The sequence below is a fragment of the Oncorhynchus tshawytscha genome, linkage group LG14 (genome assembly GCF_018296145.1).
Source record: "Oncorhynchus tshawytscha isolate Ot180627B linkage group LG14, Otsh_v2.0, whole genome shotgun sequence".
NCBI classification, from domain to species: Eukaryota; Metazoa; Chordata; class Actinopteri; order Salmoniformes; family Salmonidae; genus Oncorhynchus; species Oncorhynchus tshawytscha.
In genome coordinates this window covers 23,279,538-23,306,594 of record NC_056442.1, presented here as the reverse complement: position 1 = coordinate 23,306,594, position 27,057 = coordinate 23,279,538, and the positions used below count along the sequence as shown (strand labels likewise).

The 27,057-nt window shown below is 43.0% G+C and overlaps 2 protein-coding genes across 2 annotated transcripts in view; both read right to left on the bottom strand.

Annotated features, from left to right (window-relative positions):
- Positions 1-4,653: 4,653 nt before the first annotated feature.
- On the bottom strand, positions 4,654-10,581 carry dlc (deltaC). The gene is made up of 9 exons (XM_024444602.2): positions 10,272-10,581; positions 9,934-10,173; positions 9,325-9,385; positions 8,832-9,089; positions 8,073-8,434; positions 7,755-7,971; positions 6,496-7,195; positions 6,130-6,247; positions 4,654-6,010 (listed from the first exon to the last, which is right to left on the bottom strand). Exons 1-9 carry the CDS (start codon positions 10,320-10,322, stop codon positions 6,005-6,007), a joined length of 2,013 nt encoding a protein of 670 aa, XP_024300370.1. The 5' UTR covers positions 10,323-10,581; the 3' UTR covers positions 4,654-6,004.
- An 8,138-nt stretch (positions 10,582-18,719) lies between these two features.
- The window catches only part of LOC112267366 (mitochondrial import inner membrane translocase subunit TIM50-like), a 30,706-nt gene continuing 22,368 nt past the window's right edge, over positions 18,720-27,057 (bottom strand). The window contains exons 9-11 of the mRNA XM_042297163.1: positions 19,515-19,671; positions 19,318-19,424; positions 18,720-19,090 (exon numbers count right to left, since the gene is read on the bottom strand). Of these exons, the coding sequence (XP_042153097.1) occupies positions 18,992-19,090; positions 19,318-19,424; positions 19,515-19,671 (363 nt within the window). The 3' untranslated portion in view covers positions 18,720-18,991. The remainder of the gene's footprint in view (positions 19,091-19,317; positions 19,425-19,514; positions 19,672-27,057) is intronic.

Below are 27,057 nucleotides of genomic sequence, written 5' to 3'. Positions count from 1 at the left end.
AGGCACATTTAAAAAAAAATTGTGATATGCTACACAAGGTTAATCAAGATACTACACAACTACAAGCACACAGGTCACCATGAACATGAAGGGAACCTCCACAAGGTATGACATTGCAGATGAGTCATTACTGACAATGGGCCCAAATTCTCGAGTAACTGAAAAATGGCAAAGCAGCTTGACTTTAAGCACATTACTTCCCGGCACGCACCACCCTCAGGGTAGGTGCAGACCACGATAGAAGATTCTAAAGCAGAAAGACCTGCTGGTTGTTCTCCTGTGCTACAGGTCAATCCCATGCAAAAAAAAAAAAACACACTCTAAGAGGCCCTACAAAACTAAAGGATGTGTTGGAAAAGAGGAAACAGAACCTTCTACTACAACCAACATCACAGTCGCTACCGGGAGAAGCCGTGGTGAAAAGAGAAATGTACATGTGAAATCTTGCATTGCTTTATTGTCCTTTCAAAACCTTTACAGTAACTGTGTTTCTGTTAACTGCTGTTGTGAAGTACAGTTGTCTTCGTTGTGGTTACACTCATTTGTTAGGAAATGTGTGAAAGTTAAAGGAGAAGATATCATACTATGCACGACAGTGTCACGGCATGTTGTAGTGTCACGGGCATTCTTGTGAGACGTAAAACAACGTACCTGGAAAGCTACTCCTCGGATTGGACATTCACTTTATATTAAAGCCCTGACCACTCCGTGTCTTAGCCTGCTGAGCTAAAGGCCACTCCGCACCATGGCAGTAATACAACAGGAACAATTGTGATGGGATGTGATGGGGTGTAGCTCCCTCTTCCTCATTCTCCTCCTCTGACCGTGGAAGAGGATACAAGGGAACTGACAACAGTGGCAACAATAGAGTTCCGGCCCTGGTGCCTGGTGTCACCTGAAGCCAGGAGCACAGAGAGATGGTTTTTCACCAGTGTTTAGCTGACTCACCAACCCCCACCAGATTTCAACCACTTTCTGAGGAGATTATTAGCGAGCGGTCTTTCGTTTCATGCACAGAAACCAAGCTGTTCTGTTGTGACAAAACATTTGAAAGAATGTTGAACAAACATAAACACTAAATAAATAGATGGCTAAAAACAGGGTGAAATCGAAAGAGCTTTTAGTATGTTGATAGGAATCGCTGATTATCTTAGCACCTGCCTAGAAAACATCTCCATTTAATTGATAGGAAGGAGCTTGAGTAGCCCATTGACAGCATTTGCCCCATCCCAAGATGAACATAAGGGAAGTAGAGAATCACAAGCAGAGGGCTCTGTTTGTTTTCTGAAGAGATGGCTTTTGACAAGTAGCGCCACAATCAGTTGGCACAGGGCGCAATCAGCCACAGGAAACTAGGGAAGGACACTTTTGAGGGGCGCAGGCAGGCCCCCTCTCTGCAGCCTCTGCTTGGCGGGGTAAACAGGACGCAGAGTTACTCTGTGACTCCAGCTGCGCGTCTCAGCCACTCCCAGACCTGTGTATACAACCACATCCTGTTTTGACCCAGCACTCTGGCCAATCCAGAGCAGCCATCTTCAGACGGCCACCACTCAGTCAAACCCTCTCTCTTCCACTCCAGGGGCAGGCAGTGTCAATGGGAAAGAGTTGGTTGGTCTTCCTCGCTCCCCAGATGACATGACAAATGCTCAAAGTTCAAAGTTGAGTGCAAGATTGTTTAAAAAAAATAAAGTCAGTTGAACAGCGGGTAGGCCTGAGGTCTGAAGTTTAGTGGCATGACTGCGACTTGCTGTCATTTTGATACACAGTCATGTTGCTTTCTGTTTTGGTTCCGCTCGCAGAGTGCGATGAAAGGAGCCACACGCCCCTTTGCAATACCACCCTCGCCCATGACACACACACAAACACACACACACACACTCGCTCACAGTTCAGAGTGTACTCAACAACACCATGTCCAACGAGCTTAGCAGCTTGCTCATCTTAACCCACACTTTTAGCACCAACGAACAAGAGGATTTGTTAAGATTTTACTCAGGCTGGACAGCTGCAGGAAGAGGAAGAAAAAGGAGGGGAGGGGTGTTGTGATAAAAGACAGAGAAGGAGAGTATCAGGCTTCAGATCAGTAATAGTTCATTGGACCATGTTTAGATCTGGTTATTTCCCCCCGGGCACACCACGTCATTTCAACGTGGAAATTTGGGTCATATTTGGTTGAGACGCTGATCAATGAGATTTCAACCTTTATTCACCCACTCAAAAAGACAGCCAGAAGTTTGTTGTATACTCAATGTGTTTTCACTGTGCTTTCAACCATCTGAAAGCACAACCAAGTTCCAACAGAAAAACTATGTCCGAATTTTGGTTGAGTTGTCATCCAAATGGGTTATCACTGCGTTTTCAACCATTTAAAACACACAACAAAGTTCAAATGGGAACACAAGGTCAGATTATTTATTTGTTTATGTGCTATCGCTGCACTTCCTCTAATAGCACAGCCAAATGACCTGGATGGCAGTTTAGACTACATTGTACATACTGCAAGTGATCAGGCAGCCTAGCGGTTGATTCGCTGGCTCGAATTCCTGAGCCAACTAGGTGAAAGATCTGTTGATGTGCGCTTGAGCAAGGCACTTAACCCAACTTGCTCCTGTAAATCTCTGGATAAGAGCATCTGCTAAATCAGTGGGGCGAGCAGAGTTTTTTTTTGGGGGGCTCAGTCCAGCTTTCAAAAGAAAGTTGTAGTAGTAGAATCCACAAGGTGCAATTTCAAAATAGTCAGTTTTCCTCTTGACATGTCAGTCATTGCATACCTTAGAGCACTATTTATGACTTGTCAGATCAACTAGCCCATGTCAGCTAACGTTTTTTAGCCCATAGACTTTGTTGTAACGTTTGAGTTACTCAAATGTCACACAAATTAGACATGGCAAGATGGGACAGAATTTCACAAAAATTTGCTTTCAAATTGAAAAATTCTCTGCACCCCATGACAAAATGTGTAGAATTTCAGGAAATAACCTTTAAACCTGCAAAATGTTCTCTCCACCAACAGGAAGGGTGTGAACAGTTTGTCATAAATAGTGCCCGTATAAGTAGACGTAGGGTGTGGGATGTTCCCCAATGCCGAAAGAGACTGAGGGAAAAAGTTTGGGAACCACTTTGCTAAATTTCTCAAAAGCAAGATTCTGTGCAGATTATTATAGCAATTGTGAAGATCTCCACAGACCTGCGACTGAAATATCACATTTACATAAGTATTCCCGACCCTTTAGTCAGTACTTTGTTGAAGAACCTTTGTAGAAGGTGCTCAATTTCCAGTCTCATAGCAAAGGGTCTGAATACTTATGCAAATAAGGTGTTTCTGTTTTACATTTTTAATACATTTGCAAAGTTTTCTACAAACCTGTTTTTGCTTTTGCATTATGGGGTATTGCGTGTAAATTGATGATTAAAAAACAAAATCAATTTTAAAATAAGGCTGTAAAGTAACAAAATGTGGAAAAAGTCAAGGGGTTAGAATACTTTCCGAACGTTGAAGATCTGACATTGTTTCAAAGGCACAAATTCAACATATTTTATACAAGGTTTGTCTATATTGAAAATGGGTTACACTGACATAATCCTGAGATTGAAATTTCACTCTCAAAAACAGTTTATGTTGATGACTTTTTCATAGTCAGTGTATTTTCCACATCACAATAGGTTGACATATGTTGATTTAACCAGTTTGTTCCCAGTGGGTTGAGATCCTTCACATTTGATAAACAGCATGGACAATGGGGATGTATCCCCCAAGTCTAAGGTTCAGAGCGGTGGACTAGCATGAACTAGCATAGCTTAGCATCCTGGTTTGGATGTTTGGGCTGGCACATGGAGGCTAGCAGAACCAGACAGAGTAGGGGTAGGATAGGGGCCCACAGGGTCAGGTGCTGAGTGGGACCCATACTCCCGATGGGGGGCCAGTGGCCCTCCCAGCTCTCAGCAGAAGTGCTCCCCTCCCCCCATTTATACCATTTCTCCCTAACCATCACTTTTTTCTGAAAGAGAGGGAGGTGGTACTTGAGAGGCAGGTTATTCTCAACGGATCTTCCTCCAACACAGGAACACTCAATTTCAGTTTCTCATGATGCTTATTGCTTAAGTAAAATACAGAAAATAAAACAGATTTCAGAACTCCGATGTCATGAGGTCAGCAGGTGTGCACACGACACTAGGAGCAGTGGTGCAGATTTGTTAACATACGCTTCTCCTTGAATCTATTTTGCACAACACAGGGTCTCATTGAAGGGGGAGGGGGGTGAAAGTGATAGAGAATTAGCATATATATACAGGCATCAGTGAGATGGATTAGAACTGGTCTTTAGAGCCAGATAATGTATGCTGTGGGAACTACGCCCCAGGCTTTAGACCCTGTAGGATCTCTCCCTTTTCTAGCCTGGCATATGAATCCCTAGATGATATATCTCCAAACAGCACCGCGGCCTCCTCCTAGGCAACAATCTGCTAGCTAGTGTCATCCACGTGATTCCCTTTCTGTGATAGCAGGGGTTGGCCTATCTAGGAGGGTTCAGGGGGCCCAGCAACAAAAGTAAATGGGCCCCATCGACTTGAGCCCCATGTCCCAGCTACTTACCATAAATATCAAACGAGCAGCCCAAAGACCCCAACCCCCAGTGGAAGACAACACATGAATTACTGTTCTCTGATTTATTATGAAAAAAATATATTTTTTGGGACATAGACATATATACAATTCTCTTCATAAATACAAATGATGTACAAAAAAATTAAATAGAAAAGAATATCTCATGGTTATGTACACATTGCATTGTTAAATTAAAGAGGACAATAATACAAATATTAAAACAAAAAAACTATTTGGTTTCAAATTAAAAAGAACAATCTCTTTGGAGTCCTTCACTCTGTAAAAAATAAAAAAATTTAAAGATCCAGCACTGTCGGTTTAAAAAAAAAAAAAAAAAGGATATTTTTACAATCGGGGAAGCAGACTTTATGCACTTCATTCAAGTCAAGGGAATGCCATAAAAATAAATCACTGGGTGTTTGGCAAGATGGAAGCTGTAAATTGAAAGACAGTGAGAAAATCAAACTGTACTACGACTTTCAACTGTTTCGAATAAGACTTTCTGGTGTGTTTGTAAAAAAATATATATATACACACCGAAAGAGACGGAAAAAAACATATACAGCATCAAACAAACATAAAAGAACACATACAAAATGTCAGTGTGTAAGATCAGTACCATTTTTCCTTAAGTCATAGCATAATTTAAAGATCAGGCACTTGATAAGATTGAGTTTCCTAAGTATACTGTACATGTAATGCTCTGAAAGATAGGGCACATTGGTGATTTATTTCCATAGGGAAAGGGGGTCCAGTTTAGGGACCAGAAGGCCTAGATATTACATACGGCCACTACAAACTCACAGATATTAATAGACAACTGTCTAGCTAAGCTTTCAGAAAACCTTCATCTTCAGTTCTTTGATAGCTTCAACATTGTCAAGGTGGGGAACACCAAAAAAAACTAGCCCAGATAGGCCACGAAAATGTCCTTGGTGTTCATTTTGATTCTCAAGTGGATTGCAGTGATATCTTATTCATAGTTTGTAAAAAAAAAAGGCCTCTAGATTATTTGAGATGTCGTTTTCTTTTCAATAAGGCATCAGGAGAGAAAAAGGTCCTGCTTCTCTGAGATTGGTGAACCCTTGGCACTCTTCCAAAGAAAGTTTTCTTTTTGTTAAAATTTAACAGAAAGCAAATTATATTAGAATTAAAAATGTTGTGCAAATTATGCCGGAACATTCTTTCTACTCTCCACCCCCACTTTTCACGTATTGTATCCAAAATTGTCAATGTTGTCAAAAAGTTCATTTTTAATGAGCAGCATGAATAAATATTAAATAATACATGTTGATTTAATATATCCTCTTCAATTCTTTGAATTGTCTTTGAAAGATTGTAAACATGATCAGGCAAAGCCCTTGTTGGTCACCGTACTCTTGGTGTCAGAATACTATGTTAAACCTAAAGGTGGGAAAATTATAGAGAGAGGGAGAAAGTTACCAATCAAATGTTGAAAAAGTTAGTTGACAAACTTCCAAAACTCTTAATAATAACCAGTTTGAATAGGAGGAGCTGCTTACCTCAGTAGCAAAGACACACTGTTCAGCTTGCTGTTCTGTCTGGATGATGAAAACTGGGTGGTACAAGCCTTCTTTAGGGAAGCTCATTGGTGGAACCAATATGCTGCCTTCTGATTTCCTGTTGAAAAGAGATAGAGGGAGGGAAAAGAGGTCAGGTTCCATAGGCACAATGGAATCATGCAACAGCAAAAACAGTGGATCCCATGATCTCCAATACAAAGTTGAGGGTTTCAAAAATCTGATAAAGCCTGAGCGTCACATAGTGAGAAATCAAGTTGTAACATCTTGCTGGGTTCAATACAAGGGCACTGGTGACTCTCTGCCTCATTGGCACAACGCTGTTTGAGTTTGACGAGGTATACTTACTGGTCAAATTTGTTCTTGGGATGACGGTCCTCCTCCTTGGCCAAGTTGTAGTCAATCATCTTCTGCTTGTAGGCCTTGCCTCCGTTTTTGTCTGCGGGGCCAGAGGTCAGCGCTGCGTCCTTATTGGACACCTTGTAATGGCCGCCAGGGATGAGGAAGGCTTCCTTCTCTCGGAGGCTGGACAAGGGGTTGGAACCACCTATGGGACGGTTGTTGACCGTCTCCAGGTCGTTACGGACAGAAGACGCCATGGCCTTCCGCCCGCGCCTTATCTGGCTTAGGACCACGATGGCAGCACACACCACCAGGGTGAGGGTGACCAGGCCCAGGGCGAAGGAGACAACCAGGACTGCGGGCAAGCCGTCAGCCTTGGGCTTGGCGGTGGGTTTGAGGCTAAACTCACATCGGGAGCCCATGAAGCCGGCCGGGCACTGGCACACAGGTCCGGAGAAGTGTGTGTAGCAGGTGCCTCCATTCTGGCAGGGGAAGACGGAGCAGGCGTCGGCGCGGACGCTGCAGTCCTTCCTGGTGAAGCCCAGGGTGCAGGTGCAGGTAAAGTCGTTGACGCCGTCCACGCAGGTCCCAGCGTTGTGACAGGGGTTGCGGGCGCAGTCATCGATGTTGATCTCGCAGCGCGGCCCAGTGAAGCCAGGACGACAACGGCACATCAGGCTGTGGCCCAGATCCAGGCACTGGCCACCTATTACAGAGACAGACGCACACTCAGCATGTTTATCAAAACTTGAAGTGCAGGTATGAGTGGCAAAGCTTCTTATGGAAGGCAAATATATACTGTGTATACTTTCTTCCTACACCAACAGGAATTTAGCCAATTACAGATAAGCTTGTGCTCACTCCCACATGATGTACAGTTACAGTATAGCTAATGAGGATCCAGGGGGGCAAAATAGCACACAACATTCTAAGACTAGGTTTTTTTCCACCTCATAATGACAGCTATATCTCACCCCTTATATCAGTCTGAGCCAAGATTCTTTTGTACCATGCCTATGCTGCATTTTTTACATTTTAAGCTCGGACTGGATGCATGTCAAAACAAAACTGAGATTGTGCAAAGAAAATCATTTCTAAAAACTCATGATGGTAACTGCCAAAGAATGTGTCCGCAGCACAGTCGGTTGAGTTTTGTTGTCAGGCGGACAGATAAGAGTTTGTGAGCGGCTCCAACATAACAATCAGAAGTCCTGGTAGGTTTCCCCTCACCAAGACAGTGGATGTGCTGTGAGGGGGATGCTTACCGTTAGCACAGGGGTTGTTGCTGCAGCGGTCAATCTTCTTCTCGCAGTTGGAACCCATGTAGCCGGCAGGACAGCGGCAGGAGTAACCACCGGTCACCTGCTCCATGCAGGTGCCACCGTTGAAGCAGGGCCCGTCGGCACAGGTCATCGCACTGATCTCACAGTTCTTCCCGTAGAAGCCTTGGGGGCAGGTGCAGGTGTAGTCATTCTCCCGATCCTGGTAATTTAAAAAGGTGGCGTTTCATATTGGACAATAAAAGACTTGGACTGTGGGTAGCAACATTTAATCCTGAGAGATAAATGCAACACGGAACTTACATTGCAGCTGCCTCCGTTCTTGCAGGGGTTGCTGTCACACTCGTTGGTTTCGATCTCACAATTGTTCCCACTGAAGCCCGGCCTGCATGTACAGGTGTAGCTGCCCTGGCCTGTGTTGGTGCAGGGAGCATCGTTCATGCAGGGCTTGTGGTTGGTGCAGTAGTTGAGGTCCTGGTTGCAGAACAGTCCTCCCCAGCCCTCTTTACAGTCGCACTGCCACGGCTGGCCGCAGGTGCCATGCAAGCAGCCAGGATAGCGGACACACTCATCACAGAGGGGTCCCTGCCACCCAAGGCGGCACTTGCACTCGCCAGGGGCCTCACAATAACCATGCTTCTCACTACAGCCAGACCAGCAGATGGCTTTAGAGATAGGGGGGAAAAGTTGAATGAGTGTTCCCCTTTCTAATCACAAAACAACCACCCCTTCACTGAGCTCAGACACATCAAGTATTTGTTAAGTACTAAACTAAGCAGCTGGTACGCACACAAAAGGAACACATGCCATATTTGTTCACGCAAGGGAGCGCACATTAAGTTCCAACGCGTGTCCCTGTTAAACCATACACTCAGCTCCCATTGTTGGCCCGAACAAAGGATGCAAACTCTATATTTGAATAGACAGAAGCAGTTGTTTTTTTTAACCAGAATATTTCGTTGAAATGTCTGAATTAACTATTTCGAGAATTCTGAAGAACAACTTTAAAAAGATTTGGCCTTGTCATTTAATAAAAACGTTGTAGTCCTTCTGTACACTTACGTTCTGAGCAGTATTCTCCTTTCCAACCCGACAGGCACATTCTGGTGCCCGCGGCATCACAAGTATAGTGTCCGAATGGGTCGTCACGGGGACGGCAGTAGTCTGAGCAGCTGTCACCGTGGTAATGTTCATCACAGACAACGTGGTAAGAAAAACGAAGTTCACTTTGCTCTTCAAAATGCACATCCTGTGACCAATCCTCGCCAATGTCGAGTCGTCTACGGGTGGCCAAGCGGCTGATCAAGTTATTCTGGTTTTCTATTAAAGAGAGAGACATTGAGCAGACGAAAAATAAAATACATTCCTAAAATCCAATCTTGGGAGGTAATCACTTTTTAAAAATCTATATGTATTTTCTAATAGAATATTATCGCATTTTTGCAAATAAGTAAAACGTGTCTATACTCAAACGCTTGTGCTGGGAATGACTGTTAGAGGAATATCCAAGCCACTTTCCGCCCCCTAGAGGTAGTGTGCACTGAAGGCCACCTACCTGTGGACTGGCCGTCGGAGGACTCTGCGTTCCAGGCTTCAACAATGAGCGAGAATGTACCCTACAAGCCACACAGGAAAAAATATATACTTTGTCAAAAAGCTGTAAAAGGCGAGATTATTTAATGTGTAAACTCTTCATGAAAATCTATATGCCATTACCCAATCTATGAAATGTACCACCAGGCATTAACCATTAAAGGCCCAGTGCAGTAAAAAACGTGATTTCCCTATGTTTTAAATATATTTCCATAATACAGTGACATTGTGAAAATTATTTGTGTAAGAGGTGTTCGTAAAGACTGCCTGAAATTTCCACCTGTATTGGTGAGATGGAGCTTTGGCCTGCCTGACGACATCACCAGGTGGTACATTAGTTAAGAGAGTTCCCCACTCAGTCAGTCCTAGTAAAATTCTCACATGCGAAATTGCTCTTTACTAAGAAGCCATTTTTTGTTTCTTCTTGGCCATTTATTTGAAAACAATCACAGGAAGGCACTTAATTGTTACCCAGAAAGGATTTGATATTGAGATAAAAACGACTGCATTGCACCTTTAATTTCCCATCAGCTCTATGGTATATTGAGTATGTGTACAGTAGGCTACTTACCGGCCACTTGAAATGGAAAGGCACTCTGATGGGTGCGCTACTGGAGATGGAGCTCGGGTCGACACTGAAGATTTCGGTCAGTCCCATGCCATAAGTGCAAGGGGGCTCAGGTGAGATGACATCTTGGGAATGTTTAAGACAGACTCGGAAGAATATCTGGCAGTCCCTAGACCGTTTACAGACACTACGGGTACTACTGAAGGAGTGTACTTTCAACTCAAACACACCGGACGACTCGACCTACAGGAAAGAATAAGTACATATCAGTGCGTAAAAGGCGCGACTGCACAGGTTACCAACTCATAACACAACTCTATGAATCTTTTATGTGTACTCACCAGTTGCGTTGATATCAACGCCAAAAAACACGTTAATAACAAACGAGCCATTCTGGGAAGTATTTCTTCGTCTGCTATGAAATTTTAGCAGACAGCGCCAGATATCCAATATAGAGGGGAAATGTATTGTATCCCAAAACAGGAAGAGAAATATCATGTGCGAAATGTAAAAATAGAGCGCACTTCTTGTCAGATTTGTTTAGTCTTCAGACGATACTTAATAGAAATGGAGCTCACAACGAAAATAAAATCCCTTTGCTCTGCGGAGCAGTTGCACTCTGGACTTCTACCTTTAGTTACGTGAAGTGGAACGTGCACAAGGGATTTTATACCGCCTTCTAGCATCAGAGGGGGGAGGAAGTGGGCGCGAATGAGGGGAGTGTGTCAAAGGCTGTGCAGACTTGGATGCAATTTGGGGACTGTTTACGATGTGCTTTGATTCTGTGTCACCAAATTGGATAGGGTAATATAACAAAATGCAAAGTTTAAGGCTCTATGGATACTTCAGCCACATACCTGAACGAAAATGTAAAGAAATAAGCTATATATATACACACGTTGAAAGAACTGCGCACCTTGATTGCGAAGAGACCTAACCTACACTCGTGTGATTTAAAAAAACAAACATATGTTGATCTATGATTAGACATTCATTTCAAGACGTAGTAAATTACATGACTGGATACATGCAATGTTGAATACACTTTATCGATGGGGAAATGTAGGTTTGCTGTGTAAGCGTGATGGGGTCATAATGTGATTGGCCATGAAACATCCCCAGTGACTTTACTTCTATTATTAAGCAGTGGTTAGTTTTCTCTTCTTTTTGTTTTCTGCAGCGTGCCACCCTATTCTTCATGGATGTTTTCATCCTTTTCTCCTGGGAGGGAGGACAATGACCGTGTACGGAGGAGGGGGCTTCGCGCACACCACTATAATTCAGCCCCAGAATTGTAATTGTTCTGACGCGTGTGAGGCCTCAAACCGGCAGACTTCGGAGCGAGATATTTTATTGTGTCATCGAAAGATTCGGAGTAGCAGCACTGGAAATGTCAGATAATTGCTTTTGTATGAGGAGGGGGGTCATGACTACAGCTGTATGATAATCAACGGCACCTGGCTGTGCAACCCACCTTCTCCTTCCATAGGCTGGGCTACACAACGTCTTCGCTGCGTATTAAGCACGCAATAAAGCCCCCAATGTCAGAGAAGGGAAAAGTGAATCATTTCCATAGGAAGGCATTTTAATAGTCTAAATAGCATTGTTTTGACTGGACAGATTAGGGGATAGCCTATCCTACACCACAACACAGCTAATGATGTAGGATAGGCTACCATATCTCATGCTGCTCGGGTCCAGGCAGAGTAAGTAGCATACAATCCATTCCACTTTTGTTTATTTAAAATGTAGGCCCATAAATATCGCCACAATCATGTCTACGCGCGTGCGTGCAGGCAGGAGATGAGCATGATATCAGTCAATATGAATAAATCCTGTCCCTCATTAGGTCAGTACAGGTGCACCAAAGCTGGGACCGAGAGACTGAAAAACAGCGTCTATCTCAAGGCCACCAGACAGTTAAATAGTCGACACTAGCCGGCCCCTGCCCAGTACCCTGTCTTGAACTTTAGTTACTGTCACTAGATGACTACCACCCGGCACCGTTGAGGCTGCTGCCCTATGTACATATTCATGAAACACTGGTCACTTTAAATAATGTTTACATAGTGTTTTACCCACTTCATATGTATATACTGTATTTGTGGAGTTTCTCCCATTCCTCTCTGCAGATCCTCTCAATCTCTGTCAGATTGGATGGGGAGCGTTGCTGCAGAGCTATTTTCTCCAGAGATGGTTCAAGTCCGGGCTCTGGTTGGGCCACTCAAGGACATTCAGAGACTTTTCCCGAAGCCACTTCTGCATTGTCTTGGCTGTGTGCTTAGGGTCGTTGTCCTGTTGGAAGGTGAACCTTCACCCCAGTCTGAGGTCCTGAGTGCTACGGAGCAGGTTTTCATCAACGGTCTATGTACTTGCTCCGTTTATCCTTCACTCAATCCTGATTAGTCTCCCAGTCCCTGCCGCTGAAAATCATCCCCACAGCTTGCTGCCACCACCATGCTTCACCGTAGGGATGGTGCCAGGTTTCCTCCAGGCGTGGCGCTTAGCATTCAGGCCAAAGAGTTCAATCTTGATTTCATCAGACCAAAGACTCTTGTTTCTCATGGTCTGAGAGTCCTTTAGGTGCCTTTTGGCAAACTCTAACCGGGCTGTCATGTGCATTCACGGAGTTGCTTCCGTCTGGCCACTCTACCATAAAGGCCTGATTGGCGGCGCTGCAGAGATGGGTGTCATGGAAGGTTCTCCCTTCTCCACAGAGGAACTCTGGAGCTCTGTCAGAGTGACCATTGGGTTCTTGGTCACCTCCCTGACCAAGGCCCTTCTCCCTGATTGCACAGTTTGGCGGGGCTGCTAGCTCTAGGAAGAGTCTTGGTGGTTCCAGACTTCTTCCATTTAAGAATGATGGAGGCCACTGTGTTCTTGGCAACCTTTGGTGCTGCGGACATTTTTTGGTGCCCTTCCCCAGATCTGTGACTGACACAATTCTGTCTCGGCGCTCTAGAAGGCAATTCCTTCAACCTCATGCCTTGGTTTTTGCTCTGACATGCACTGTCAATCGTGGGACCTTATATAGACAGGTGTGTGCCTTTCCAAATCATGTCCAATCAATTGAATTTACCACAGGTGGACTCCAATCAAGTTGTAGAAACATCAAGGATGATGAATGTAATCAGGATGCACCTGAACTCAATTTCGAGTATCATAGCAAAAGGTCTGGATACTTATGTAGATAAGGTATTTCTGGTTTTTATTTTGACTAAATTTGCAAACATTCCTAAAAATAAAGGTGTCTAAACTTTTGACTGGTACTGTATATACTGTATATACACCGGTCTACTGTTCATTGCTCTTTTTTCCTGGCCCAAGCAAGTCTCTTCTTCTTATTGGTGTCCTTTAATAGTGGTTTCTTTGCAGCAATTCGAACATTAAGGCCTGATTCACACAGTCTCCTCTGAACAGTTTATGTTGAGATGTGTCTGTTACTTGAACTCGGTGAAGCATTTATTTGGGCTGCAGTCTGAGGTGCAGTTAACTCTAATGAACTTATCCTATACAGCAGAAGTTTCCTGTGGTGGTCTTCATGAGAGCCAGTTTCATCATAGCACTTGATGGTTTTTGCAATTGCACTTGAAGAAACTTTCAAAGTTCTTGACATTTTCTGGATTGACTGACCTTCATGTCTGAAAGTAGTGATGGACTGTCGTTTCTCTTTGCTTATTTGAGCTGTTCGTGCCATAAAATGGACCTGGTCTTTTACCAAATAGGGCTATCTTCTGTATACCACCCTTACCTTGTCACAACACAACTGATTGGCTCAAATGCATTAAGGAAAGAAATTCCACAAAATTAACTTTTAACAAGGCACACCTGTTAATTTAAATTAATTTCAGGTGACTACCTCATGAAGCTGGTTAACAAAATGTCAAGAGTATGGGAAGCTTTCATCAAGGCAAAGGGTGGCTACTTTGAAGAATCTCAAATATAAAATATATTTTTTGTTTACGACATGATTCCATATGTGTAATTTCTTCGTTTTGATGTTTTCACTATTCTACAATGTAGAAAATTGTAAAAATAAAGAAAAACCTTGGAATGAGTAGGTGTGTCCAAACTTTTGACTGGTACTGTATATATTGTATGTGACCAATACATTTTATTATAACTGTTTCAGCTTCAACTACACATAGCAGGTAGGCATATAGAATCTGTGTTATACCGTTTTTGGTACGGCTGTCTGTTTATGTATCTCTGTAATGATGCCGATGGCCCTCGAGTGGCTTCCAGTCAAGTGGAGCGTGTCCGCCATATTCTCTCTGCGAAAACATGAGCAATTGCCCGGTCGTTCGTTCTATCCAAACCTCTGAAGGAAGGCTATGGCAATGGAATAACTACTAAAACGGATGAAGGGAGTGTAGTCTAATAGCTTTAGCCTAGAACATTTCCTTGTTGGTGCTGTATTGCCTAGTTAAATAAAGCTTAAATAAATAAACAAAAAATGACAATGAACATTTAAAGGCGCAATTAAAAACGTAAAGGAATAACAAAAATAACCATAAATCTGAATTCCACACGACAGCGACATTATCTGTAGCCTACAATCTAATGTGTGTCAGTAGACTGCGTGTGCTTGCTGTTGCGGGGATCTACAGAGACAATGGGCAGCTTTGCAAACTGTTGCTCATCTTCGGCGCTCGTCTATTGTAATTCTAATGAGGGCCGCGCGTGCCTCGGCTGGCCCTGACTACCCCGGGCACGCTTCAGCTGAAGCGCGTCAAAAAAAAAAAAAAAAAAAAAGAGGGTAACGATGAACCTCTATTGTCATTATTTTGTTGGATAATTATCCAGACTGGATGCTTTCGCGGCTTGAGTTCCAACTCGGGACAAAAGACTGGATAAATAAATATGAACTGTTCTCTGTAAACAATAAAAGTCGCCATCATGCGTATCCACAACCGGACGGAACGCTTCCTTTGTATGAGATTGTTTTAACCAAAACAACAATGCAAGTTGTGTGGTTTTAACACGACAGCATGTTGTGTTATGACACGTTTGATAGGATATGAATGTCAACTATGACCTTTTTATTAGGTCCATGGCACTAAGCCTTCTATCCAATACATATTTGAGTCAGTGAAAGCAGATAATTGCCTGAAACAATGACAACATATGTAACATCCAATGCACATTTTGTTTGGCGTATTTACGCTCTCATGGGACCTATAGTCAAATGCGTCAAACACTTTTGCGCCCAATTCTTGACACTTATTGATTTTGTTGCAGTGCTTGACTTCGGCGGAAACTGTCCGGAACGTCGTATCGGCACTTCCCTTTTTGGGGGTATTGAGTACTGGCTCTTCATGGAATAGCAATGGAGGATGGATATTAATTTCCTGATTCCGCTTTGTTTCAAGTTTATTTGCCGCTATTCTGTGAATGTGTGAGTGACTGAGTATAGGCTGTTCGAGATTGCGCAGATTGAAAATGTACCAGCATGAATGACCATGATGCGCCGTTACAAATTGCCAATTGAGGGTTTGTAAGGTCATGAAAAGTCAAGGAAATTAGTTTTATAAGTGTCATTCATAAAAGCACACTTTCAAATACGATCAATCCATTTTTAAAAAATAAATTCAAAACATAATTTGTAGCAGTTATCGCGGTAGATAACTATAGCTAATTAAGCATTCATTTTGTTGTTGCCTTTCCACCAGCACTGTAGAGCCTAAATAAATCTGCACCGTTGGAAAACTGGGATTCCCAAGATTAAACAGTAGCCATGCAATTGCGGCAACGTTAAACATATTCTAAGAATAGCCTAATGGACAAAACCTGCTGTGCATATATCTTCCCTGAAACATTAATATTTGAGCCTTATACATAAATATGTCTAGATAGATACCTTGATTTGAAATAGCCTACCTTAATGTTGAAAAATCCTGCACACCCAGGAGCTCTCTAGATGGAGGGTTGACCACAGGTTAACAACATGTGACTATAACTGTGCAGTTCTGTGGGGGACTAAAGTGCCTTGATCAAGGACACAACGGCAGGAGGTAATAGGACTACATGGGATCAGACACAGCAGCTTTCCAGTATCAATAATTCTTACCTTTCATGTAGGCTATAATAATAATAGTCATGGACATTTGGGTAAAAGCCATGGAGGTCATGGAAAATGTGTATAAACCGTTAACATTGAATAATCAGAGGTTTCTCTCTCTATACCATAATGTAATTTGTGAATTTCGGTGAACAAATGGACCGACTTGGAAAGACTCCTGCACTTCTTCCATCCCAAGTCAAGCACTAGTATTATACAAATTAATATCAGATACAATTGTTAGGGATAGGCCTACGCAGGTGTCGCCGCGTGGCTTGTAATGAGAGGAATTCGACGAAGGGAGAAAGAAGTCGATGACCAGATGCCACGATCGAATGTGCATAATTGTAATTTGCCTGTGTTTGCAGAGGCAGATATTCGACAGGACATGACACAGCACGCATTTAACAAGTATTTAGCATGCATAATGTCCGTGGAACGAGCTTGTCAGAAATGTGAATGTTACGAAATTAAAAATATTTGGTCGATTTGCATCTAAATGTTGTGCTATTTCTTCAACCATATTGGAACAGCTTTTGGGCAAATGTTCTAGCACTTGCCACTCAACTCGCCACACGTGCCCAATGTCCAAATGGTGTAGGACTCGTCGCTTTTGCCATAGTGTGGCGTGTGTCTGACCTGTGGTGCTAAAACTGGGCGGAGAAAAAAAGAGGGAACAACCAGGAGGAGCGGAAAGACGCACTCCTTGAACATTTGGAGAGGTGTTACTCGGTGGCAGAAGGCGTAGGGCGACAATAAATGAGAATTTGCTCATTCTGTAGAGGTGTCAAGTGCAACACCACAGGCCGATTCCCAGGCTTTCTGCCGCGTGCATGTTCATTAAATAGCAGTTTAAGGTGGCACTTTGTTCGTAGAGTTTGGTCGCACCTTTCCACGAGCAGATTTTGCTTGGTCCAAATGAAATGGCACATTGCCCTTTGCAGGACACCTATTCATTTCTTAACCCCCAACTTGTCCCAGCCTACTCAAATAAGGCCAAACTCTGCCGGTAATAAAAATGACCTCACTAAAGCAGACAGACAAAAAAACTCACTTTTGTCCAGATCTATGTAAATAACCTACCTAGTGCATTACGTAATTGTCACTTCAAATTAAATTGTATTTGTCACACGCTTAGTAAACAACAAAACAATATGTCACTATAGTCATTTCAGTGGTAGTACTAGTTCTTTATTACTTGAACTATAACGCATGGGAAAGTAATTCAATTTAAAATGTGACACATTCAATCGAATTTCGTTTTCCAACCCAAGTAGCCTACTTCTGATAATTCTACAAATTATTAAGATATTATTCTATACAATATGCAGATTAAATCAATAATTCGTGACATATATAACTAAATAACCATGGTATTAAAATAAAGATTAACTTAATTTTCACAAGAAAGCCTGTGGCCATTTGTATGTTGGCACGTGTGCGTCTGTCTGGGGGGACGAGAAATCCCCAACACCTCACAATTTGCAGGCATTTGTGAATTGAGCCATCACATGCTGCTCCCTTCACACTTTACTCTCAAACGGTGGCTTTATCGTCTAGTTTTATTCCAATTGGCATCAAAGTCATGTGTTTCTGTAAAATCTAGTCAAACGAATTTTTCTCCCTCTTGAATTTTCTATTAATTGCCCACACTATGCACAATGCTATTTTACAGGCTACAGAAAATATGTTTTGATACAATAAAACAATACACTTAGTCAAGCAAACATTCAATTATCTGGCGGCAGTTTTGTTGTATTCCTGCAGTCAGCATGATAATTTAACACGCCCTCAAAACTTGAGACATCTGCAGCATTGTGTTTTGTGACAAAACACATTTTAGTGGCCTTTTATTGGCCATAGCACAAGGTGCACCTATGTAATGATCATGCCATTTAATCAGCTTCTTGATATCCCACACCTGTCAGGTGGATGGATTATCTTGGCAAAGGATAAAATGCTCACTAACAGGGATGTAAACAAATTTGTGCACAAAATTTGAGAGAAAAGCTTTTTGTGCGTATGGAACATTTCTTGGATCTTTTATTTCAGCTCATGAAACCAACACTTTACATGTTGTGTTTATATTTTTGTTCAGTATAGATTCCAGGGTATTTAGAGGATATTCAACACATTGCCATGAAAACACCTAAACTGACGTAGTGCACATGACATGTTCGTTTGTGCCAAATCACACAAGATGCTAGATTTATTTTTATTTTCTTTAATTTGGGACTTTGTGAATCTAATAGAACATTCAATAAGCATATATTCAGACATGTCGATCCATTTTCACTCAGTGTCTGGCATCAGCCCAATTTCACATGGCTTGCCTTGGCTTGATTTGCTGAAAATGCCTCTCCCACTCATTCCTACAGCACAAGCCTCTGTTGCACACAGTCCCGTTGGCATCGGCAGTACCTGTCCAAGGCATGACTTCTCATTGGTGGAGAGAAGCTTAGAGAGTCTCAGAGTGCAACATTAATATCCTTTACCCTGACCAGCTCAGTCTTAGATATGCACAAAGCAAAACCTATCACTCACTGTTGCTCAAAGCTGATCAAACTCCCTTCCAGAGCACCAAATCCAAGTGCATGGAAGTTGTAGATAAGAGCACTGTTCTCTGGTCTGTTCCCTGTATGACCGGCTGGTGGGTAGAAGTGGATGAACTAATGTGGACTGAAATGGTTCAATCAATAATGTCTAACCACTCAGCACCATTTTGTATACGTCAGTGCCAACAGACGATTCGATGGGGGGGGTGCTACACTGCCTACACCAGAGCATCTGAGATCCAGGAAGTGATCTCCCCCCCCCCAAAGACATGCTTGCAACAGTCAAAAGTCCAGCTGATTGGATGGTCTCTCCTCCTTGTCTCCTCGCCCACGTGTCCAGAGATGCCCGCCGCCCACCCCACCGAGTGACTGTGGCCCACCATCCTTTTGGCCTGTCACTGTGGAGGGGTGGGCTGCGATTGGTGGGTGCGAGTGAGAGCGCCACTCACTCTTGTTTGGAACGCCAGAACCTTCCGGCAATGGAGCCTAAGGACATGCCCTGCTTCTTCTGCTTGGTCAGCTCTGCCAACCTCTGCTCCTCCTCCTGTCCCCACACACAAACAGTATCTACATTTACATCAGTACAATGGACTATTGCACCAAAGCGCTCGCAAAACAGTTGGCGAAAGGGCATCAAGCTATCAACAGTAAAAACGTTTTTCCTACAGAAAATGTCATGTTTGTTGAGGATGAGGACACTTCTCTTATGTTAATAATGTTAATGTATTTGTGAGTCGTCCTCCATATACATTGGGTTTGTTTAGACTGTACCTGTGCTAGCTGCGCTTGTCTGCGTTTGAAGGCCTCTACGGGGTCATCTTCCAGTGCATAGTTCTCCAGGACAGAGCGGACGTCATCCACTCCACTGAGAGCAATGGCTGCCAGAGAGAAACACGAGTGAATAGGGTGTCTGGGAAGGAACAGGTTGGTCGACACACACGCCACTGCGTGCGCACACACACACTTACTCTTGAGAAAATGAGCTAGGTCGTAGAGTGTTCGGTCCTCTGAGTTGCCGTCCCATTTCGTCAGAGCCATGCCGTTGAAAGGCTGCAGGCTGAAGGCTTCCCTCTTACAGTCCACCACTATCACCTTGGAAGTGTCGCGGTTGAGACACGACACGTCCTACAGGGGGTGGAAGAGTTGAGTTAAAAGACACTGAGGAATTTATCTAAAGTTTCGATTTCACCGGGGCCAAACTACCTGCCCTCCAGGACACCTACACCACCCGATGTCACAGGAAGGCCATAAAGATCAAAGACAACAACCACCCGAGCCACTGCCTGTTCACCCCGCTATCATCCAGAAGGCGAGGTCAGTACAGGTGCATCAAAGCAGGGACCGAGAGACTGAAAAACAGCTTCTATCTCAAGGCCATCAGTCAGTTAAACAGCCACCACTAACATTGAGTGGCTGCTGCCAACACACTGACTCAACTCCAGCCACTTTAACAATGGGAATTGATGGAAAATATATCACTAGCCACTTTAAACAATGCTACTTAATATAATGTTTACATACCCTACATTACTCATCTCATATGTATATACTGTACTCGATACCATCTATGCCATTCTTTACCATCACTCATTCATATATCTTTATGTACATATTCTTTATCCCTTTACACTTGTGTGTATAAGGTAGTAGTTTTGGAATTGTTATGTTAGATTACTCGTTGGTTATTACTGCATTGTCGGAACTAGAAGCACAAGCATTTCGCTACACTCGCATTAACATCTGCTAACCATGTGTATGTGACAAATAAATTTGATTTAAAAATTAAATCTATCCCTTTCATTGTTTAAAAATGGTAATTGTGACAATTGGAAGAAATAAAAAAAGATGATTGCAAGCCATTTGTATCAATGAATGTAATATTTGCATATATTGTATATTGATGAAAAAAGATGATTCAGAGCATTTGGAAAGTATTCAGGAGCCTTGACTTTTCCCCCCCAAAATGTGTTACGTTACAGCCTTATTCTAAAATGTATTAAAACATTTCTTCCCCATCAATCTACACACAATAACGACAAAGTGAAACAGGTTTAGACATATTTGCAAACGTATTAAAAATAACAGAAATACCTTATTTACATAAGCATTTAGACCCTTGATACTCGAAATTGAGCTCAGGTGCATCCTGTTTCCATTGATCGTCCTTGAAATGTTTCTACAAATTGGAGTCCACTGGTGATAAATTCAATTGATTGGACAGGATTTGGAAAGGCAGACACAGTGCATGTCAGAGCAAAAACAAAGCCATGAGGTTGAAGGAATTGTCCATAGAGCTCCGAGACAGGATGGTGTCGAGGCACAGTTCTGGGGAAGGGTGCCAATATATTTCTACAGCATTGAAGGTCCCCAAGAACATCGTGGCCTCCATTCTTGAATGGAAGAAGTTTGGAACCACCAAGACTCTTCATAGAGTTGGCCGCCTGGCCAAACTGAGCAATCAGGGGAGAAGGGCCTTGGTCAGAGAGGTGACCAAGAACCCAATGGTCACTCTGACAGAGCTCTAGAGTTCCTCTGTAGAGATAGGAGAACCTTCCAGAAGGACAACCATCTTTGCAATACTCTACCAAATCAGGCCAGACGGAAACCACTCCTCAGTAAAAAGCATGACAGCCCGTTGGAGTTTGCCAAAAGGCACCTAAAGGACTCAGACCATAAACAAGATTCTTTGGTCTGATGAAACCAAGATTTAACTCTTTGGCCTGAATGCCAAGCATCACGTCTGGAGGAAACCTGGCACTATCCCTACGATGAAGCATGGTGGTGGAAGCATTATGCTGTGGGGATGTTATTCAGCAGCAGGGACTGGGAGACTAATCAGGATCGAGGGAAAGATGAACGGAGCAAAGTACAGAGAGATCCTTGATGAAGAGTGCTCAGGATCTCGGACTGGGGCGAAGGTTCAACTTACAACAGGACAACGACCATAAGCACACAGCCAAGACAACGCAGCAGTGGCGTCGGGACAAGTCTCCGAATGTCCTTGAGTCACCAAGCCAAAGCTCGGACTTGAACTCGATCGAACATCTCTGGGAGACCTGAAAACTGTGTAGCAACACTCCTCATTCAACCTGACAGAAATGGAGGATCTGCAGAGAAGAATGGGAGAAACTCCCCAATTAGACTGGAGGCTGTAATCTCTGCCAAAGGTGCTTCAACAAAGCACATAGTAAAAGGTCTGAATACTTATGTAAATGTAACTTTAAAAACCTGTTTTTGCTTTGTCATTATGGGGGTAGTGTGTAGTCTGATGAGGGAAATAAACAATTTAATCCATTTTAGAATGAGGCTGTAACATACCAAAAATGTGGAAAAAGTCAAGGGGTCTGAATACTTTCCAAATGCACTGTACACACATTGTAGAGGGGAGAACACACCCACTTCCGCTGGCATGCCCTGTGCAGTCAGTCTCAGTGGTGGACCTGGGGAGCAGATGGAGGAGGAACGCTCTCCATCTCACTGAGGTATTCTGGATCCCCCTGAGGTGCTGCTGACTAGCCTGGCAGAGCAGTGGGAGGCACCCGCAGTGTGTGTGTGTCTCGAGAGGTATAGGAAAGAACCAGCACACTCTCCTTACTCCCAATAAATAAATCGGCATCTACCTGCTTTCTGTGATGGGGCCCAATCCCCAAGAGAATGTGTGTGGATTCGAGGTCGACCGAGTAATCGGAATGGCCGATTACTTAGGGCCGATTTCAAGTTTTCATAACAATCGGAGATCTCTATTTTTGGGCACAGATTTTTTTTTTTTATACCTTTACTAAACTAGGCAAGTCAGTTAAGAACAAATTCTTATTTTCAATGACGCCCTAGGAACGGTGGGTTAACTGCCTCGTTCAGGGGCAGAACGACAGATTTTCACCTTGTCAGCTCGGGGCTCCAATCTTGCAACCTTACAGTTAACTAGTCCAATGCAATAATGACCTGCCTCTCTTTCGTTGCACTCCACAAGGAGACTGCCTGTTATACGAGAATGCAGTAAGCCAAGGTAAGTTTAGCTAGCATTACCTTATCTTATAAAAAACAATCAATCATAAATCACTAGTTAACTACACATGCTTGATGATATTACTAGATATTATCTAGAGTGTCCTGCGTTACATATAATCTGACTGAGCATACAACTATCTAAGTATCTGACTGAGCGGTGGTAAGCAGAAGCAGGCACATAAACATTCATTCAAAGAGCACTTTCTTTGCGTTTTACCAGCAGGTCTTCGTTGTGCGTCAAGCATTGCGCCGTTTATGACTTCAAGCCTATCAACTCCCGAGATGAGGCTGGTGTAACCGAAGTGAAATGGCTAGCTAGTTAGCGCGCGCTAATAGCGTTTCAAACGTCACTTGCTCGGAGCCTTCTAGTAGTTGTTCCCCTTGCTCTGCATGGGTAACGCTGCTTCGATGGTGGCTGTTGTCGTTGTGTTGCTGGTTCGTGCCCAGGGAGGAGCGAGGAGAGGGAAGGACGCTATACTGTTACACTGGCAATACTAAAGTGCCTATAAGAACATCCAATAGTCAAAGGTTAATGAAATACAAATGGTATAGAAGGAAATAGTCCTATAATAACTACAACCTAAAACTTTTTTACCTGGGAATATTGAAGACTCATGTTAAAAGGAACCACCGGCTTTCATATGTTCTCATGTTCTGAGCAAGGAACGTTAGCACATATTGCACTTTTACTTTCTTCTTGCATTATTTAAACCAAATGGAACATGTTTCATTATTTATTTGAGGCTAAATAGATTTTATTGATGTATTATATTAAGTTAAAATAACAATGACAATGTATGTCAGAGCAGAAACTAGACCATGAAGTCCAAGGAACTGTCTGGATTTCAGAGAAAGAATTGTGATGAGGCATATACAGTGGGGCAATAAATTATTTAGTCAGCCACCAATTGTGCAAGTTCTCCCACTTAAAAAGATGAGAGAGGCCTGTAATTTATCATAGGTACACTTCAACTATGACAGACAAAATGAGAAGAAAAAAAATCCAGAAAAATCACACTGTAGGATTTTTAATGAATTTATTTGCAAATTATGGTGGAAAATAAGTATTTGGTCAATAACAAAAGTTTCTCAATACTTTGTTATATACCCTTTGTTGGCAATGACAGAGGTCAAATCTTTTCTGTAAGTCTTCACAAGGTTTTCACACTGTTGCTGGTAGTTTGGCCCATTCCTCCATGCAGATCTCCTCTAGAGCAGTGATGTTTTGGGGCTGTTGCTGGGCAACACAGACTTTCAACTCCCTCCAAAGATTTTCTATGGGGTTGAGATTTGGAGACGGGCTAGGCCACTCCAGGACCTTGAAATGCTTCTTATGAAGCCACTCCTTCGTTGCCCGGGTGGTGTGTTTGGGATCATTGTCATGCTGAAAGGCCCAGCCACATTTCATCTTCAATGCCCTTGCTGATGGAAGGAGGTTTTCACTCAAAATCTCATGATACATGGCCCCATTCATTCTTTCCTTTACACGGATCAGTCGTCCTGGTCCCTTTGCAGAAAAACAGCCCCAAAGCATGATGTTTCCACCCCCATGCTTCACAGTAGGTATGGTGTTCTTTGGATGCAACTCAGCATTCTTTGTCCTCCAAACACAACGAGTTGAGTTTTTACCAAAAAGTTATATTTTGGTTTCATCTGACCATATGACATTCTCCCAATCTTCTTCTGGATCATCCAAATGCTCTCTAGCAAACTTCAGACGGGCCTGGACATGTACTGGCTTAAGCAGGGGGACACGTCTGGCACTGCAGGATTTGAGTCCCTGGCGACGTAGTGTGATACTGATGGTAGGCTTTGTTACTTTGGTCCCAGCTCTCTGCAGGTCATTCACTAGGTCCCCCCGTGTGGTTCTGGGATTTTTGCTCACCGTTCATGTGATCATTTTGACCCCACGGGGTGAAATCTTGCGTGGAGCCCCAGATTGAGGGAGATTATCAGTGATCTTGTATGTCTTCTATTTCCTAATAATTGCTCCCACAGTTGATTTCTTCAAACCAAGCTGCTTACCTATTGCAGATTCAGTCTTCCCAGCCTGGTGCAGATCTACAATTTTGTTTCTGGTGTCCTTTGACAGCTCTTTGGTCTTGGCCATAGAGGAATTTGGAGTGTGACTGTTTGAGGTTGTGGACAGGTGTCTTTTATACTGATAACAAGTTCAAACAGGTGCCATTAATACAGGTAACAAGTGGGGGACAGAGGAGCCTCTTAAAGAAGAAGTTACAGGTCTGTGAGAGCCAGAAATCTTGCTTGTTTGTAGGTGACCAAATACTTATTTTCCACCATAATTTGCAAATAAATTAATTAAAATTCCTACAATGTGATTTTCTGGATTTTTTTTCTCATTTTGTCTGTCATAGTTGGAGTGTACCTATGATGAAAATTACAGGCCCGTAGCATCTTTAAGTGGAAGAACTTGCACAATTGGTGGCTGACTAAATACTTTTTTGCCCCACTGTATTTGGGGAAGGGTTAAAAAAAAAAACTTCTAGAGTGTTGAATGTTTCCAAGAGCGCAGTATTCTCCATCATTGGGAAATAAAAAATAAATAAAATCGAACTACCCAGACTCTGTCTAGAGCTGGCCGTCTGACCAAATTGAGCAACTGGGCAAGAAGGACCTTGGTCAGGGAGGTGACCAAGAACCTAATGACCACTCTGACAGAAATACAGAGTTCCAAGATGAGAGAACCTGCCAGGACAAGTCTCTACAGCACTTCACCATCTGGGAGAGTGACCAGACTGAAGTCACTCCTGAGAAAAAGGCATGACAACACACCTGGAGTTTGCAAAAAGGAACGTGAAAGACAGATCACAAGCCAAAAGAGTGTGGTTTGAGAACACAAAAAATGTCCTGAATGCAAAGCGCCATGTCTGGAGAAAACCCAGACACAGCTCATCTTCCTTACCGTGAAGCATGGTTGTGGCATCATCATGCTACGGGGATGCTTTTCAGCGGCAGGTACGGGGCGACTGGTAAGGATAGAGGGAACAATAAATGGCGACAAATACAGGTAAATCCTTGATGAGGACCAGCTTCGGATTGCAAACGACCATAGACTGGGGCAAAGATTTATGTTCCAACAGGACAATGACCCCAAGCATACAGCCAAATTAACACTGGAATGGCTTCAGAAAAAGAATGCGATTTTTTAGGCCAGGTCATCTGATGCATAACTTCATCTTTCTCCTTGGTAAAATAGCCCTTACACAGCCTGGAGGAGTGTTGGGTCATTGTCCTGTTGAAAAACAAATGAGTCCCACTAAGCCCAAACCAGATGGGATGGTGTATCGCTGCAGAATGCTGTGGAAGCCATGCTGGTTAAGTGTGCCTTGAAATCAAAAATAAATCAGACAGTGTGGGGGCGCTTTGCTGCTGACACTATAACATCACCTCCTCCATGCTTTACGGTGGGAATTGCACATGCGCAGATCATCTGTTCACCCACACCACATCTGACAAAGACACAGAGGTTGGAACCAAAAATCTCACATTTGGACCAGACCAAAGGACAAATTTCCACCGGTCTAGTATCCTTAGCTTGTGTTTCTTGGCCCAGGTAGGTCTGTTCTTATTGGTGTCCTTTAATAGTGGTTTCTTTGCAGCAATTAGACCATGAAGGCCTGACTCACACAGTCTCCTCTGAACAGTTTGTTGAGATGTCTGTTACTTGAACTCTGTGAAGCATTTATTTGGGCTGCAATTTCTGAGGCTGGTAACTAATGAATTTATACTCTGCAGCAGAGGTAACTGGGTCTTCCATTCCTGTGGTCTTCATGAGAGCCAGTTTCATCATAGCGCTTGGTTTTTGCGACTGCACTTGAAGAAACTTTCAAAGTTCTTGAAATGCCCTATATTGACTGATCTTCATGTCTATTTGGTATTTTACCAAATAGGGCTATATTCTGTATACCCCCCTACCTTGCATTATCAGTTGTGTTGTGACGTTTGAATCTAATAAAAACACCTCTTAAGGATTAGCCCCTTTACCCCCCCAATTTTCGCCTAAAATGACATACCCATATCTAACGGCCTATAGCTCAGGCCCTGAAGCAAGGATATGCATATTAGCGGTACCATTTGAAAGGAAACACTTTGAAGTTCATGGAAATGTGAAAGGAATTAAGTAGAATATAACACACTAGATCTGGTAAAAGATAAAACAACCGTTCTTTTGTATTTTTTTTGTACCATCTTTGAAATGCAAGAGGCCATAATGTATTTTTCCAGGCCAGGTGCAATTTAGATTTTGGCCACTAGATGGCATCAGTGTATGTGCAACGTTTTAGACTGACCCAGTTAACCTTTGCATGTATGTTTTTTGTTGTTGTCAAGACTGCCCAAATGTGCCGAATTTGTTTATTAATAACTTTTCATGTTCAAAATTGTGCACTCACCTCAAGCAATAGCATGGTATTCTTTCACTGTAATAACTACTCTAAATTGGACAGTGCAGTTAGATTAACAAGAATGTAAGCTTTCTGCCAA